The sequence below is a fragment of the Anneissia japonica genome, unplaced genomic scaffold, assembly GCF_011630105.1.
Source record: "Anneissia japonica isolate Jap-2015-1 unplaced genomic scaffold, ASM1163010v1 scaffold2994_len2133135_cov197, whole genome shotgun sequence".
NCBI lineage: Eukaryota > Metazoa > Echinodermata > Crinoidea > Comatulida > Comatulidae > Anneissia > Anneissia japonica.
In genome coordinates, this window is record NW_022728550.1 from 1,587,033 (window position 1) to 1,604,373 (window position 17,341).

The 17,341-nt window shown below is 33.9% G+C and overlaps 1 protein-coding gene across 7 annotated transcripts in view; it reads left to right on the plus strand.

Annotated features, from left to right (window-relative positions):
- LOC117114301 (neuron navigator 2-like) overlaps nt 1-17,341 on the plus strand; it is a 137,767-nt gene that overhangs the window by 87,122 nt on the left and 33,304 nt on the right. For 6 of the 7 annotated variants that reach the window (XM_033257933.1, XM_033257928.1, XM_033257929.1 and 3 more), the window contains exons 8-10: nt 3,044-4,756; nt 5,135-5,318; nt 5,992-6,090. In XM_033257933.1, the coding sequence (XP_033113824.1) occupies nt 3,044-4,756; nt 5,135-5,318; nt 5,992-6,090 (1,996 nt within the window). The remainder of the gene's footprint in view (nt 1-3,043; nt 4,757-5,134; nt 5,319-5,991; nt 6,091-17,341) is intronic. The other variant, XM_033257930.1, reaches the window with a different exon arrangement.

Sequence of the window (17,341 nt, forward strand, 5' to 3'; positions counted from 1 at the left end):
GTTATTTATTAGGTTTATTAGGTAATGAATTTTTATTATGTACAGTAAGTGATCTCAAATGGAAATCTCGTCTGTCCAAAAATTATTCAAATTAGCCAGTAATTGATATAACAAAGAGGAGAAACTCCTCCTGCCACTCCCCTTTGTACACTATAGATAAAGTCAACATACAAAGGAAAAGCATACAAAACATAAAGAGGATGTACAGTATTGTGTATGTGTATAATTTTCATTTGACTTTTAATGTTCTAATTAGGCCATGTAAAAAAACAGTTGTTGATCGTCCCCTTCCTACTTAAAAAAAATCACCCGACCTCAACTCAAGAAAAAATACCTTCTTTACGCCAATAATTCAACTTCGGCTAGGCCTAGGCTTTTGTTTTTTGTGTAAATATTTTGTCTTTCAATTGTTTGTACGTATAAATTCACCTGATCAAAACACTGGAAGATCCGGCAAAGTCAGCCACCATTTACATGAGGCCTTGAACTCCCACCAAATTCTGAGACCCATATTTACATGATTTGAATGTCTGAGGAGAATATGAAATCGTTCGCAGGAAACGTTATATAAAAAGTCTCAGATTCAGGTTTTGAATTCAGGGAGTGGTATTGTTGTCAGTCACCGAAATTTGATTACTACTTTGCATAATTAATCTTTCAAGCTAAGTAAATATGACCATGACCTAGGCCACTAACCTTTTTGAATTGTCAATTTGACTGAGAATGGCTGACAGGGAGCAACATCTGAAGTACCAAGGGAGGAATATAAATGCTTATCAAAAGTTATCCTAAAACAAAGAATATTTTAATGATTTACCAAAGGCTGAAGGCGCATAATTGTCGGCAGACATCAAAATCATAAAATCCCAAATGATTGGTTTAGTAGTTGCATCAGAGTCTCAGAGCTGTCATTTTCTATAGTAGCCACATTTGGTGACCCAATGCTAATGTGTAAATAGTAAATAAATAATGTGTAGGAAGAAGAAATATTATAGTCAGTTAATAACAAGGATTTAAGATGTTTTAAAGTAGGCAAAATTGCGTAAAGAAAGGTCTGCAGAAACCAATAAGATTTTATTGGTATGGGAAGGGAGTCCTCCAGGATGGAACTGCTATTTAAGCAAAAGGTATCGCTATACTTTTTATACTTGTAGTTTTTCTACAGGCAAAATCCATGCCTAGACAGGAGGACTACTACACTAGTACTACTAGCCTACCTAGGCCTACAGTAAGCTAGGCACGACAAAGTACACGAAAATGTGTTCAAGTCGGTGTTGGACAGTTTCAGCGGCGACGAACAAGTTCAACCGCGATGTATGGAACACATCTTTATCGTATATTTTTAGTCAATTCCATTCATTGAATGACTAATATCCTAATACTGTTAACTATAATATTATAAATATGCATATTGATCAGTAATAAAAAGACTGAGAAGGGCAAACATGTTTCATTTCAACATATTTTATTTATGTCAATACGTAAATTGGTATAATGCTGTACATGTTGGAGTGATGACCCAAAGTCAGTGGTGGGTAACCCAAAAATATAAGCTTTGGGGCTGAATTCTTCTTCATGTTATTTAGACGTTTATGATTCCGGAACGGAATGTTGCATGTTAATATTTTTTCTGGAAAATGTTCTTAATAAACTATTCTACACCACTATATGGTTTTAAAAAATTAAGATTTATTTTCATCTTAAAAAAAAATGCATAAAGAGACCAAGTTTGAATACTGTACTCAGTAATGTTTTAGATATTCCTGTTTTATGACAAATTTATTTTACTTCTGCCTATGTTGTGCTAAGCTTTTGGTACTTTTATGATACAAGTCTCCTAAGTTCAATCTTCATTGCTATATAATTTAAAGAACATCGACAATACATTTACGGTTTTTAATTTTTAATTAGTTTACAGTATTTTGTAAATTATTTGTTTTGGCATATATGGTACTCAACTTCCTGTTCTCTTTTAGTTTCCAATAAATGTTTCCATCTATGTTAAATTTGTGATTAAGTGATTCATTTAAATACTTCCTGTCATGTTTTAGTTCAAACGGTGATAAAAAATATTTTTTATTGCCACACGTGCAGGAAAACATTATTTGCGGATTAAACAAAAAAAAAACTCTCCATCTCCATCTGATTCTTTTTGTTAGGGGTGATGTTAACCAATAATTTTTTTTTTTTTGCTTTGTATACAAGACAGAAGAAACAATTATTTTTTTATTCTGTCATTTAAGGGAGAACAAACACAAGAAAACAATGATTTTTTGTTAATTAGAAATCAAATTTGAGTGTGGATAATAATTCTTTTATGGGTCTAATAATAAATTATGTTGGAATTTTGAGTTTATCAGTTCAAACATTCTGTTCTTATTGGATTTTATGGCCCTTTTTGGAAAATTTTCACACCAAATAACACCTAGTAACATTGAATATTATCAATAAAGGCATTGATTATGATCTGGTTTATTTTTTTTACAGTTTGCTACATTTCTTATATAGTACGTACAATCAAAGGCAACAACAGTGTTGTCTGAATAGTAAAATCCAGCAATCTGCAATCCTTTCAGAGCTTCAGAAATACAGGTCCACCTTTTTTGGGATTTCATAGTGTAACACAATTTACATAGAATTTAACAGGATTTATATACTATTCCGTCACTTAAACACTGGTAGTCAAGTTCTTAAGAATAGTAAGCTTGCCCTTAGGATATGTTTGTTTTTTTTCCTTTAACAAAATACAAAATCAAAATTGTAAACAAGTTGGTGAATGATACAATATACAGTATACATATAGGCCCTACATATTATAGTCTGAGTAAACCAATTTTAAATTTGGTGTTATACACAATTTGTTCAGGCTATGGTAGCTCCAGATTTGCTAGAAAGGAAACTCTTAAAAATGAGAGTCCAGCTTGAGTTTTGTGAAAGATTGCAAACTGTGAGCCCATCAAATCGTACATTTTATAATTGTCGAAGTGTAATCTGTATCTATTTTTTATGGAATTAACCAACATATATTTCATTGTTCTTGCAGTATTGGAGATAGCAGTTCCATTAGCAGTGGCATTAGTGACACTATTGCCGACATCAGCACAGACGAAAATTTCTTTTCCTCTCCAACACATCGTAGATCTAGAAGGGATACTAAAGATACAGGGGTAAAAACTGCCGGACAAGGGTTAGCAGCTAGACATAAGGAGGTAAACAACAACGAGGACAAGGATATTACGGTTACTAAACGCCAGTCAGATAGTGGAAACATATGGCGTAAACCTGAGGGTCGTTTCCATGGTCCAAGATCACCATCTGAGTCTGGAGATTCTGAAGATTTTACCTTTGATGAACGTGGTGGAATGATGAGAAGTTCAGCAAAGAACTCTGGAGTTAGACGAAATCAAAAGTTGGGTGGTCAAATGTGTGAAGCCAATGGAACCAAACCACAACGTATTAAATCAATCACTGATAAATTTGAAGATGGAAAGAGCTCAAGTGAGAAGAGATCTCAGCTTGCAATGCGCCAACATGCAGGAATTGGTAAAGGTCAAAATTTTGGCTATGGTAGAAGAAATGGTTCAATGGCAGGAAGCAACAACATTGGAAGTCGTCTTGCTGGTGTCTCAAAACCTCAACTTACAAAGCCAGGTCAAAGTGCCATGAGAGAAGCTGATGCAAAGAGTACAAGTGCTATGAAAGCAAAGATAACGAGTCCAAATGCACAACAAACAAAGAGTTTCATCAAACCTAATGCGCCAACTGGTAGCCAGCTGGTAAACTCTAGTACTTGTAAAGGAATGGATAAATCAAATGGACACGTACCTGCAATATCCCCTGTGAATGCTTCTAACAATGCTATAACTAAGTCAGACACAAGAGCTAGGTTAGTATCAAGTCCAGCAGGACCAGTCACATTATCTATAAGTGCTGTTGGGAATCAGAAAATCCAAACAACCATAAAAAGCTCTGACAACAATGTTCCAAGGAGTCACTCTGCACAGTATGTCACCAATGATCAAAAGGAAGATCCAAAATCCACAAATAGTCATCTAACAGTTGCATCCGACTCTGAGGCCATGATGCTGAAGAGTTCTAAACGCTCTCCTTCTATCCTGAGCGTATTCGGCCGAGGTAAAGCTAGTTCAGAATCTGGACGTAGCTCAGGAATTAACGGTCAGAGGGAAGAGGATACCATTATTTCAAATCCATTTGCATCCCTGAATATGTCTGATAAATACATTGACCCCATTAATGAAATGCACATGCGAGCAGGAATGCATCGTGGCCAGCACCTACCAGGAACTGCGTATAGCTCTACCCCTTATTCCAGTAGTACACTTCCAATTCGTGGACAAGCTGCCAAGAAGCATCAGTCACGAGGTGGACAAATGAACCTAATGCTACGTAATGGTGTGCTTGGCCCAGCTCCAGCCTTACAACAACACACTGATTCTGGCAGCATAGAGTCACTGGACTCCACCAACTCAAACCTTTCAATAATGAGCAAAGCAACCAGCGAAAGGTATGGTCTAACTTCTGGAATATCTTCTCTAACTCGCAGTAATAGTATACGATCAACACTCTCGGAAAAGATTCTCTCTCGGCCAATGACCTTAAAAGAACTTGACGAGTCTGTGTGGAATCGATCAAACAGCTTGGCAAATGTGACTGATGCTCCGTCATCACCAACTGGTTCGACCATCTCACAGCCAGCAATGCCATCACACTATCCATATGGGCAACTAGGCATGGTGTAAGTAAACAGTTTTACAATCATAATTTTATTTTCATCATATCATTGTCATACTATGATTAAATGTTATTTGGTGCTAAAAATAACCATTTGGATTCAAATGTCCTAAATACCATTAATTGAGGTTGATTGTTAATATGTGCCATGTATAGTAGTGTATTGAAAGCATACTGTATTTTGTGATAATTTTTGTCTAATCACCATGCAAAATGAAACTGATAACACAATGTGGTGAACAATCTGTGTTGCATTGCAAAAAAAAGTTGTAGTACCATTGGTGATGAATTTTGCTATTCATGATAAGAAATTAAGAAATAAGCTTGTATGATAATTTTTTGCATGGATGTTAAATATGTTTTATGGTATTTTATATTTTAGTAGTGCATCAATGGGTCGTTCAAGTAGTATTAGCTCTTCAAGTGGTTTAGGCTTGAGACTACGCAATGGTGTCATGTCACTTGAAGATCGCCAACGACAAACATTGAGTGTTGGATCATACAACGACCCTTCTAACCCAACAGGGTCGTCATTGTCTCTGTCGTCATCCTCTTCAATTTATACGGTGAGTAGTGTATTTTGAACATTAATTTCATTATGTACTAGCAAGCAAAGCTAAAATATTTGGCCTACTAAAGCCAAATTGCAGATGCAGATTTGTCTTGTTTTTGAAATTTGAACCAAGCCTTTCTATTTTTAGATAGCTTTAATATTACAAAATCATAAAACATTTAAATGTGTTACAGCAGCTTGTGTTTCATTGAGGGTCTTTTTTATATGATATTAACCTAAATACAGTAAAACCCCTCCTTTAGTACACCATTATTCAGGGACACCCCAACGAACAATTGGAAATTAGGGGATAGGTACATTTCCTGAATGTGCCAAGTGGTCAAATTAATACATGTTCAACCCCTATAATTCATTCTTTTGTCAATTTAAATGAAATCATAAAGAATATGTCATCGTTGTATGACTACATGCCAAAACCCCAATTAAGGTGACAATTTCACATTTTTGGTTAGTGTGTCCTATGTAGGGGTATCCTATTTAGGGGACACCCGTATTAAGGGTCACTCTTTTATCGTTAAAGTTGTCCCTTCATAGGGATTCTACTGTAGTACTTTTTAAATCATTAATATTGTCAATATCTGCTAACGTCCAAATGAATAGAAGTGTATTGATTTAGTTGTCTACAGAATATATTTTTTTCAAATTAAATAATTTAATTGTAACAGCCTGAAGAGAGATCGCTCTTGGAAATGCGACGATTGAAACATGAACTCGAACGTTCTCAAGACAAAGTCGGCAATCTAACCTCCCAAGTTCATACAAATGTAAGTAAATATTATTACATTAAATAATATTCAATCAAGTACCATTCAGTAGAAGTAATCAGAAATGAAATGTAAACAAACACCATGATTGCTGACCTGTAGGGAGAAAGAATCATTGAATGCGCAACATCTCTTGCTTTTTCTTCTGCGATGTCCAAATCTAAGTTCTATGTAGGTAGGACTAGATATTTGATTTCACAAGATTCGACAATTATTGGCCTAGGTAGAGCTACTGACATTAATGTGTTACTAATAAGTAGTATTAGTTAGAGTTTCAGTTTACATTACTTCAGTATAGGTATAGCGTATGGTATCAGTCATTGGCTTATTGGTCAGTTGTAGAGTATGTCGTCGACTCGTAGCAGCCATAGCTTGTGTAGCTAGACTAGGGAGGTCATCCACGGAGACTAGTAGGCTAGGACCTACTAATTATGATGGGTGATGCCAGGATTTGTCTGACGGGGGAGGGGATCCGATGTCTCCCTCAAGAGCATAGTGCGCATGGTTGGGCGTCGACTAAAACCTTTTTAAAATGGTCCTGGTGGGGGTGGTGAAGTGAAACCCCAAAAACTATTGGATGAATTTTTAAATATATCTTCATTAGTTTGGTAATAATACTTGTATCCAACTTTAATTAGAGTATTGATATTTCTTTATGCTGTTAAATCAGGCAGAAATTTTGCCAAATGCTATGCAGTAGTATTGATGAGTGCTGACAATAATAGGTGGACGGTTAATGAATGTGTAGCTTAAATGAATGTTTTTAGAGAAATGAGTATATTAACCTTTCCATTGTCAACCAAACTTAACAGCCTTACCAATTAGAATGTGTTATTGAATGCAGGATCAGAATTAGCCTAGCCTTAGCGCTCTCCTGTCCTCTCATTGGACATTGAGGCTTCAAGAATCATCTTCCACTTTTCCTGTCTTTTGCCACAACTGCTGCATTCTTCCAGCTACTGAAACTAAGTTCATTTCTTTCTGCTAGGCCTCCACGTTGTTTTTAGTCTACCTTGACTCCTTTTCCCCTCTGGTGCCCATTCCAATGCAATATATGTGTCGTCTTTATATCATTATTATGTGCCCTATTTATCTCCATCATTAAAAATCTCTATTCTGATTGGAACAGTCTGTCTGTGTGTTATTGTGCAGATCTTAAGCAGGACCAGAATTATGTCTCAGAAATATGATAAAATATAGAGAAGGTAGCCGTGTTAGTCTAAATGATAAACACAGCACAACCACACAACAAACATTTCCAGCTATTTAGAAAGTTATATTCTTATGAATTGTTGAAATAAATACTAAAATGATTCATACTATAATAAAATTAAAAACTTTATTACAACATTAAAACAGCACAATTTGTAAACTACAAAATACGTAAAAAAATATGGGGATTCCCTGTGTGCATTTTTCGCCATCATGAGGCTTCTTAAAAATTAGGAACTTTCTAGTTCTAGTTCTAGTTTTTTTTTGTTAAGTCAATGCTTTAAATGATTTTGAAACAGATTTGAATTAATATAGGGGCACTTTATACCCGAGGTAACATAACTAACACGTAGGTCTTAATTTAAAGATGCATTTTGTAAGGCCTGCATTGCTAATGTTAATCACCCATTAGCAGGATATGGACTAGACCTACTGTATGCTGTCTAGGGATGATATGCTTGTCCAGCCTCATAGCATACCATATAAATATCTTTTATTATTTGTAGGCCTAATGAGGTTAGTATAAGAGATTTACAATATTTTATTTGGAGTTGTAGTTAGGGTCAATAGGTATGCAGTAGGCATACATTTGTCCCTTGATTATCTACCACTGCAATAAACAGATAAACTTTATCAAACATTTATCTACATATAAGTCTGTGTTGACTAATCATTTATGAATGCTCATTATAATAAATACTCCATGGAAATGTGTCACTCAACGGACAAGGCCATCTACGAGCAAATACTGTATAATACCTGTATACTGTATTTTGGTTATGAACTTAGGATATTCTGAATATAATATGAATGCATGTTTTCTGAATATTATGTTGCTAGGTGGCATTGTTAGCTGCTCTGATAGTATTGTAAGTTCAAGTAATAAGGATATCCATCCCATCAACAGTAACAGTTTTTCCAAGTGTTGTAACATGTTACATACATATCCATATTTTGGCGGAGAATTTTTGTTTGATTATGGCGGTTTGAGAAACACCTGATATTTACTGCAATCAACTAATGTTGAATTAATGTTATGTTTTGTCTGTTCAAAGATCTTGAACTTTACCCGCTTGACTAAAATCATTGATAAATTCAAATATATATTTACTTAAGTACAGTACCTTGATTTACCTGAACCTCGATGATTCAATGTAGTGCTTAACTGAGATGTAGTCTGCTGCCCTCATTTATCTTTAGGGTTACTCTCACAATAAGCAAAGCCAATTGGTGCACATCAAAGATCTTATAAACACAAGATAGCGTTCTCCGCAATTTACGCGTAACAAATAGAAGCGTCGGTCAAGGTTCAAATAAGAGACAGGGCGCCATTCATGCGCTATTATACCAAAGAGAAAAAGTAATCAGTTTTGGAAGAGGGCGTCCTATCTGTTGCCATGGATCTGAGATGGTTCCTGTTCTGCTGTTCACAGGATTGATACCCAAGGTATACTGTATGGTCAGAGCAGTCAAGGTCAAAAGTTTCCAATTTAGCAAGAGGACGCCATTCATGCCTTATTACAGAATTTGCACGCGTAAATCGCGGAGAACGCTATCTTGTGTTTATAAGATCTTTGGTGCACATTTAGAAGATAGATAAACATTTTGCATTCATGATATTTTTTTCAGCTGTTACAAAAAATATATTAATGACTTCTCTGTTGAAAGACATACAGATCAAACATTTGAAAGTATATTCTATTTTAGAAATAGAAAATATCAGTACCAAGTGATTAGTTATATTATATAATCTGAACTGCTTTTTATTGAGGATCTTGGCTTGAATTATATAGATTGTTTGCACACATTTTCCAGGAGCCTTTGTAATTCACCATCTTGTTTGGCAACAATGCTATAGATATGTATAACCTATGTAGAATCAATTGTTATTGTGAGCTATTGTGATTTGCAATAATAATGCTATAGATATTTATCAGCTGTGTAGAATCAATTGTTAAAATGGGCCATTATAATTTTGCTGTTGGTGAAGTTACAGTAGTGGCTATCGGCGCTGTCGCAGTGCAGAAAAAAGCCACTGTTTCTATGAGCATGTCCGCAGTGCAAAAATGCTGCTGTTTTCTATCGGCACTTGCCACAGTGCGAAAAGAGCAGCTGTTTTCTATCGCCACTGGCGCAGTGAAAAAAAATCTATAGTTTTCTATAGACACTGCCGCCAAAATACTGCAGTCTTTTTTTCACAAGAATTTTTATTTTTTTCCATAAATTTATGTATGGCACCATGCTTTTTTTAAGACTGATTGCCTTGGGAATTCCAATTAAAAATTTTGAAAAAGTGCACATTGTATACACCTACAAGAGAGAAAATGTAAAATCAAACTATTTGAGTTATGATGTAGGCCCATTCAGTCAATTAATACTTTTGAAAGGAACCACAATAGATTATGGCCAGGCAAAATATTATTGCAAATGATATGTTGTGATTACTCTGTAGCCAAAACTAATGAGAGATTTTACTGCTAATTGATAAATCTTGACAAACTGGGTAACATCTGCCGCTGGAAAAGTAAATAGGGGAAAAACTCATTTGTCAATGACAGTGATTTTGTATTTGAAAATGTTGCAATAAACTACCAAACATTGTAACAGGTGGAAATATGAATCCATAACACTTAGTATAATAACTTTCCAAAATGTATTTATGAACGTGTATAAGTATGTTGATGCTTCATTTGCTCAATTCTTAATGCCAGGTTAATCATGAAAGAATTCTATGCAATATATATTGCACTTGGCTTAGTGTTTGTTTTGGTTGAGGAATAGATGGCAAATTAAGTGGCAAATAAAGCTTAAATGTGAATGAGGATTTTTTTTTAGGTGAGGCGGGGAGTGGCTTTTAGTGTTACAACTAGAAATAAAGTTACTGTATTGCCTCTTTGTTTTTATAAAAATAAATATGTTTTAGTTGCACAACAGTACCACAACATAGGTATGCCACTTTCTATTCACATTGAAATTTACCTGATGAATGATTACTATGCGCAGCTCTACTAATTGCATATTATTGCTACAACATAATAGTTGTTAAACAAAATGATACTGGCACCTAGTATTCTAAAAATATACTGTAAATATTTAGGGTTTTTTAAGATTTATTTTATTTCACCAAAATCTAACGGCGACAAAGGTCACTTTGGGTTACTGGAAAGGAGTACTGTTTGTACACTTGTGAAAATATTGATAATTGTGAATGATCCCTAACACTAATGCAAAATCAGTGTATTAAAATAGAGATATTATTGAATATTATACATATTAAAAAAAAAACCTTCATTGAAAATTAACCTGAAGCAGTGTTTTTTTTAATAAACTGGTCCCTAACACTAATGCAAAATCAGTGTATTAAAATAGAAATATTTTTGAATATTATACATATAAAAAAAAAAAACCTTCATTGAAAATTAACCTGAAGCAGTGTTTTTTTTAAATAAAATGGTGTTTGTACTTTAAAAGATAAATACTGCAGGGCGAAATGAAAACCTTTTGTTGCAACTAAACATTGTTTGTAAATCCACTGTTTCAATATCAGTGCTAGTTTTCAAGGCTCACACTCCATTGGTGTCTTACAATCTGATTGGAAATCAAATTTGCCCACATTTTTGCAGCTGTGTATTGGAGAAGCATCTATTAATTCTGATAGACCCAATTCCCGCCAAATGATTAAGATTTAGATCTTAGACTGGATTACTACTGCGTGAGTGGTGTAGAAGAAAATGCCACCTCTCCATTCTTTTCAGTCAGTACCTAGTTTAGTGGCACTAATGAGCATACAATAGAGACATTCAACTACCTTTATTTTGACACTAGGCCACAAATTGTGTAAGTTAATTACCCCTTGAATGAATGGAGGCAACCAAAAGAAGATGTACAGCGATTGATTGTGCATATATAAGTTGCCATCTACACAACAGCAGCTATCTGGACATTTACTATAATAAAGAAAGCCAGACAGGTAGGCAGTAGCAGTGCAAATGAGGAGGCTTCTTTATGCTAATATTATGATGCAGCTCTTAGGCTAAGCACCCACAGAATTCAATTATCTCGCGTGATGCATTGATGCCTGGATATATCATGTTTGGAATATAATTATGCTGTCATCAAATTTGCTATAATTGAAAGGCTAAAGTTCAAGTGATAGCTTCACATATTATCCTATGGCAGGGTTACTGTATAATCATGGGTTCTTCAACTGTATGGTGATCATGTGTACCATTTAAATGAACTTTGAATGTGGATACTATCACTGCATTTGTATTTACTCCGACATTGTTAACTAGTTTGCTGCTATTAAGTATTCGCTGGCATACTTTCATCATACACAGTATTGTGTAATCATACTTCTGCATAATTGTTTCCTTGAACATGTGTGTTTTGTTTTGATGATACTGTGTGAAAACAAACCTAGTACAAGACCAGCATTGGAAACTGACATTACATTTACAGTAGTTCGGAAAAGTGATAGTACTGACCAGCTATTAAAATGAGTCGGGAAAGACAGAGACCAATGTCGGTTGTCAGCTCAATGGACCCACCTTCTTCCACATTCCTACGTTCAGAGCGGGTTGACCGAAGGAAATACAGATCCTGCCCATACCCAATAAGTGAAGAGGTAGGTAATTTGTAAGGTACCCCCGCGCACCTCAAATTTTTTACTCTGGACTTTTTTTTTAAATACATGTCTACCTTCAATTAAAAACCACTTTTTGTACCAGAGTTTCCATGGTCTTTTAGGGAGATTAATAATAGTAGTAGTAATAATAATAATAATAAATAATAATAATAATATTAGGAGCAGAGCTTCATTTGGAATGTCAAGGCCAAAGTCAACCTTAATTACTTAATGCATGCTTGGATTTGTAGTCACATGCCAAGTAGGCTTCAGGCAGAATTCAAGATTGTTGTTTCCCTCAAGTAAGCATAATGCTTAAATGAAACATAAAATTAATTTTTTATTGACACAAATATGTTTTCTTATACTTGATGTTGAAAACTATACAAAATATAGGAATATATTTGAAGTCCAGCACCCTTGTGTAAGAGTGTTCCCTGAAATATAAATACCATATTTATTCATAAAAACGCCCCCTTTGAATAAACGCCTACTCTAGAGCCTCATTTGGAATAAATTTCTCCCTCAAATAAATGCCCAAGGCGTTCATTTTTTTCCTTGAATAAACACAACCTAAATGACTGGACAAATCTAATGGAAACAACATCATTCTCAACACATTCTATTAATATTCTATTCCAGTAGAATTACATTTTTTCTGACCTTGCTGGGGTTAGAAATTTTTTTGACGGTAAGCCTAATTATTATGTTGTAGAACTAGTAGTTCCATATTTACAGTGAAATTCAGGGGCGTTTATTTGAGTGTATACGTATCCATTTTATACTACAAATAAACGCCTCCCTTGATTAAACAACTCCCCCGAATAAACACCTCAAAAACCCTTCTTGACCAAAAATGCCCCGGGACATTATTTGAATAAATACGGTAACACATTTTGAATTTCTTAGAATTATTATTGAATAATTATCCTGTTCAATCTACCTTAATTATAACTTGAGAAATATTAGCTTGATCATTTGGTTTGTTTTGATTATGAATACTTAAGTGCATCAGTAAATTAGAGGGTGCCAGGTTTTGCTGGGTCGTTTAATTGTTCAATCTCAATGTTTGATATTACTTGACCTCTAGAACACTGTTTGGATAAAATGTAATTTCTACTCAGGTGTGTTGGTGTACCTGTGTATGTAGATGCATATTCACAGTGCATTATGGATAATAATGGTTGATTTATGATCCTATATAGGCAATTATTATTATTATTATTAATTATTATTATTATTATTATTGTTATTATTGTTATTGTTGTTGTTGTTGTTGTTGTTGTTGTTGTTGTTGTTGTTATTATTATTATTAATTTGTTATATTTATTTTCATAGCAATAAAAAGGACAGAATAAAAAAAATCTAAGGTAAATCATGTAATGATATGGTTATATTGTAAGCATTGCAAAAAATACTGGTAATATAGGGGGTGGGCATAAATTTGTACTTTTATCATTGCATATTGTATTTAAATTTACTGCTGCAAAATGCTATAATTTATAGTAACACTAATTCTGTGTACTACTATACATAATGTACTTATGATGGTCAGCATGTTAAGTTACTTAAAAATTAACTAATTCAGTTACTTCTGAAGGTAAGGGAATCAGTTCCCTCAGCATTGTGGAAAAATACCATCTGTCAACATTATCAACAATTCCCTGTATTTCTTTAGGAAATTATATTTTTGAGAATGGCTTGGACACACAGATTAACACATAGGTTTTTCCAAATTTATTTAAAAAACATGTTATAGCCACATTGCAGAAGAAAGTTAAATGTTTTTGAGGTTTTTGCTTTTATCTATTTTTTTTGTCTGTTAATTGACCTTCTATTTCATGGTAGTGACAGGCAAGGTATATATAATGAAGAGTGCAATGAGTTCATGTACCTAGACATTATAAAATTCTCACCTACGCAAAAACCAGCTGGCAAGAGCATGATAGGTAATGTGCCTAGTAATGAAGTTGTTGAAAAAATGGTACTCTATTTCTCTTTTATTTTCTGAAGTGTAAAACAAACAGAAATTAATGACCCTTTTCATGATATAAACATGCAAATTTTTCTTTCAAAAATGTTTGTAAGATGTGTTTCCGTAGTAAATAAAAAAAATTTCTGTAGCACCATCTAGTAATTTGCCTTGAGTGCAAGAAAAACGCATCAACTTATAATTATTTTGAAAGTGGGCCTGAATTGTCTGTAATTCGACATGGAATTTCAAAATGGGACAGGGTGAAGATATTCAGGACACTTTTTCTTAGTTTTCACAATAATTTATCAGTAAGTATGAGTTTTCTAGAGATAATTTAACCAAAGACCCTGATGGAAAACCTATTTATTTATGGGTCTAGGCCTATGATAAATTTCCATAGTATTTTTGTCAATTTGTGTACGTCCGTAATTAGGCAAAATCCTGTAGAAAATAGGCTTAACTACTCTGTATGCTGCCCAAGGGATGACATACAGTATAGAGTATTATTTGGCTGAGTCTTTGCCATAGTTCTTGGATCTGATGGACAAATTTAATTACTGAGAACAATATGGTGTAGCATCACAATGACCATACAAGATTTTGTCAATATTATTTTAATTCCTACATCAAATTGGTGATTTGGGAGGAAATAAAGCAGTGAATGGCAGATGAATCTGAAATACTTATTCAGAGCAAAATATCTCTTGTCCTTGTCGACACTTTTTTGCTTCACTTGATTTAATGCACTGCATTTATATAATATATTGTTTTCAATTCGGTATTTAGTATTGGGATATATTTGTTCTGTTCCTGTAGATAAAAGTGGTTAAAATTCCATGTAGGATTGAAATAGAAGTTAGGAGCACTGGGCATAGACAATGCTGGGCCCCTGTGTGATTTTTAAAAATTAATTTCTTATGTGCATTGACTGCCCACTCACCCCTCCCCCCCCCATAACAATTACTTGAAGCATATTTTGTTTTAAAGTGTGCTTCGCTCAAGTAAACCATACAATAAAATATATAGTTTAACTACTGATTATTTTATTTTACTGTAATTCTAATTGTTTGTAGAAACAAGGAAAAATAATGTTCAGCATAGCACTGCCAATGGTAGGAAAGTCTTCTAACCAAGCAGGGAAGCCAGTGTGAGGCTATGTAGAATTAATGTTAATACATAGTGTACAATGTTGATTAATTGGTTTATTTTCTGATTTATTGATTGTTTCAATGTTATTTATTGTCCTTTATAATTCTGCCAAGTGGAGGCGCCAGCAGGGGTAAAGGGGAAATTCCTATAGTTTGATGCCAGAACAATGTCATAGGACATTAATTTGTTAATTTAACCAAAGTCATTGTGATTACTATTCTATTATTATTATTATTATTATTATTATTATTATTATTATTATTATTATTATTATTATTATTCAATTATATGACCTGTGGTGTAAAAGCTTTCGACCATCCTAAACCATAAAACCTCTCCCCATGGACTCCACTAGGGAATTTATTCGAGGACCCTGAGCAAGGGTTTGGGCAACATTTTGGTTTATTTATTTATTCAAATTTCTGCCAAGCACAAAACAACAAACAAATTTACAAAAACATGACAAGGAAAGACCAAACAGGTGCTAAACACCTATGCAGGTTGGTCAACCCAAAACAGTAAAGAAACAGAACAACTACTCTCTACAAAAGGAACATCTACACGAGAGTGACCAACTACAAACATTTTCAACATCAAAATGTTTAATAGTAGATCAATTCAACTATCCCACACAGAATTATAACTCTGTTGATACATAAGAACAATGATTATTTTTAATAATAGAATCACCATCCATGTATGAATAGTTCTAATTATAAGTGGGAAAATTAATTTATGATCTACAATGCATAATGGTTGAATTTTGTATTCATTTCATAGTTCATTAAAAAGAAGACTTTTCTGAAATGAGTTTTTTAACTGTGAAATCCCAGACCTACTTTTTTGTTTTTGTAAAGGATTTCATAGGACTAGATGATATTGGTTGGTTGGTAAACTCCCCGAGGCTTTGCAGTAAAAGCACACCTTATTACGTGTCTCCAAAAAGCTTTCTTTTAAATTTCAGTTGATATTGATATGGAGTTGTTCAAGTGTTAGGTCCCTTTAGAAGAGATTAAAACAATAATGTGGATGTAAATTATGTGGTGTTATTTGGGTGTGACGCTAAAGAAATTATTGTAATGTTTGTTGGCATTAGGAAAATTTTAGCAGGTAATTGCATTTTAAGAAGTCAACAAAGTAATTGTGTTCAATTTAACATCTAAACAAGAATATACAGTAATATGTGAAATTGTTCTTGTGATTAGACCCAAGTACTAATTCAAGGCTAAGAAATTAACGTAAGATGAAATTTGAATAACAGTTCCATTAGTTTACATTTTCAAATTGTTTTGTTAAAACTTTTAGAGTTTAGCTGTAGGCTTTATTTACATTCCTGGTTAATTTGTTGTGCTTTTTCTTTATATGATTTAGTTTTTGTATTAGTGTAGTTTGTTTTCTTTTCTATTGTATTCTAGTTTTTATTGTTATCCAACCGCACCACACAAGTTGTGTGTGCCACCTTTCTAAAGCTGAAATGTCAATAAATAAATAAACTAACCAAATTTGAAAAATTGAGACTTTTTTGGCCTGAAGCTGCCACAGCTCATTTCGTCTGGAGGGACACAGTCACGCTATCATACTGGAAGTAGTAAAAAAAAATGCTAGCTATACCATCATCCATATGATAGCCTCATCCATACAGAGCCTCAGCACAGTGAATTCTAATAGAGCGCCCTCTACTGATAATTAATACTCCATGTTGGTTTATAAATAGCAGATCGATTCAACTGCCACACACAACATTATATCTTTTTGATTACAACTGTACCAACTTATTCTAGCTACGAGAAAATTTGCTGATTAAGAATTAGAAGATAAAATGAGATTTTAGTAGGCAGGACAATGGAAAAAAATCAAATATCAACATTCCTCCCAGGTACTTGATAGCTATCGGTAAATCACTGAGACTGAACTCTGATATGATTGTCTGCTGGTATAGCAACGCACTTGAAATTATAGTGTTTTATATAAACAGGGATGAAACCAGTGCCATTAGTCTAGCTTTTGCTCCAATAGTAGTGACTGATAGTGAATTAAGGTTTGTTTATATTTCAAATGGCCATGACTCATGTGCACATTGGCACGTATTATGTACTATTTTTTTTAGTACCTCAACCAGTATATTGCCAGGTGTCATTTGGGCTTTTGAGTTATTTTCTACACTATAACTAAAATAGGAGCCTCGTTTGGGGTGCATGGCCCAAATGATTAGCTTTACTAATATTAATGATAATATGTTGAATTTTGTTAATATTTGTCAGTTTTAAGTTTATGAACTTATTTTTGAA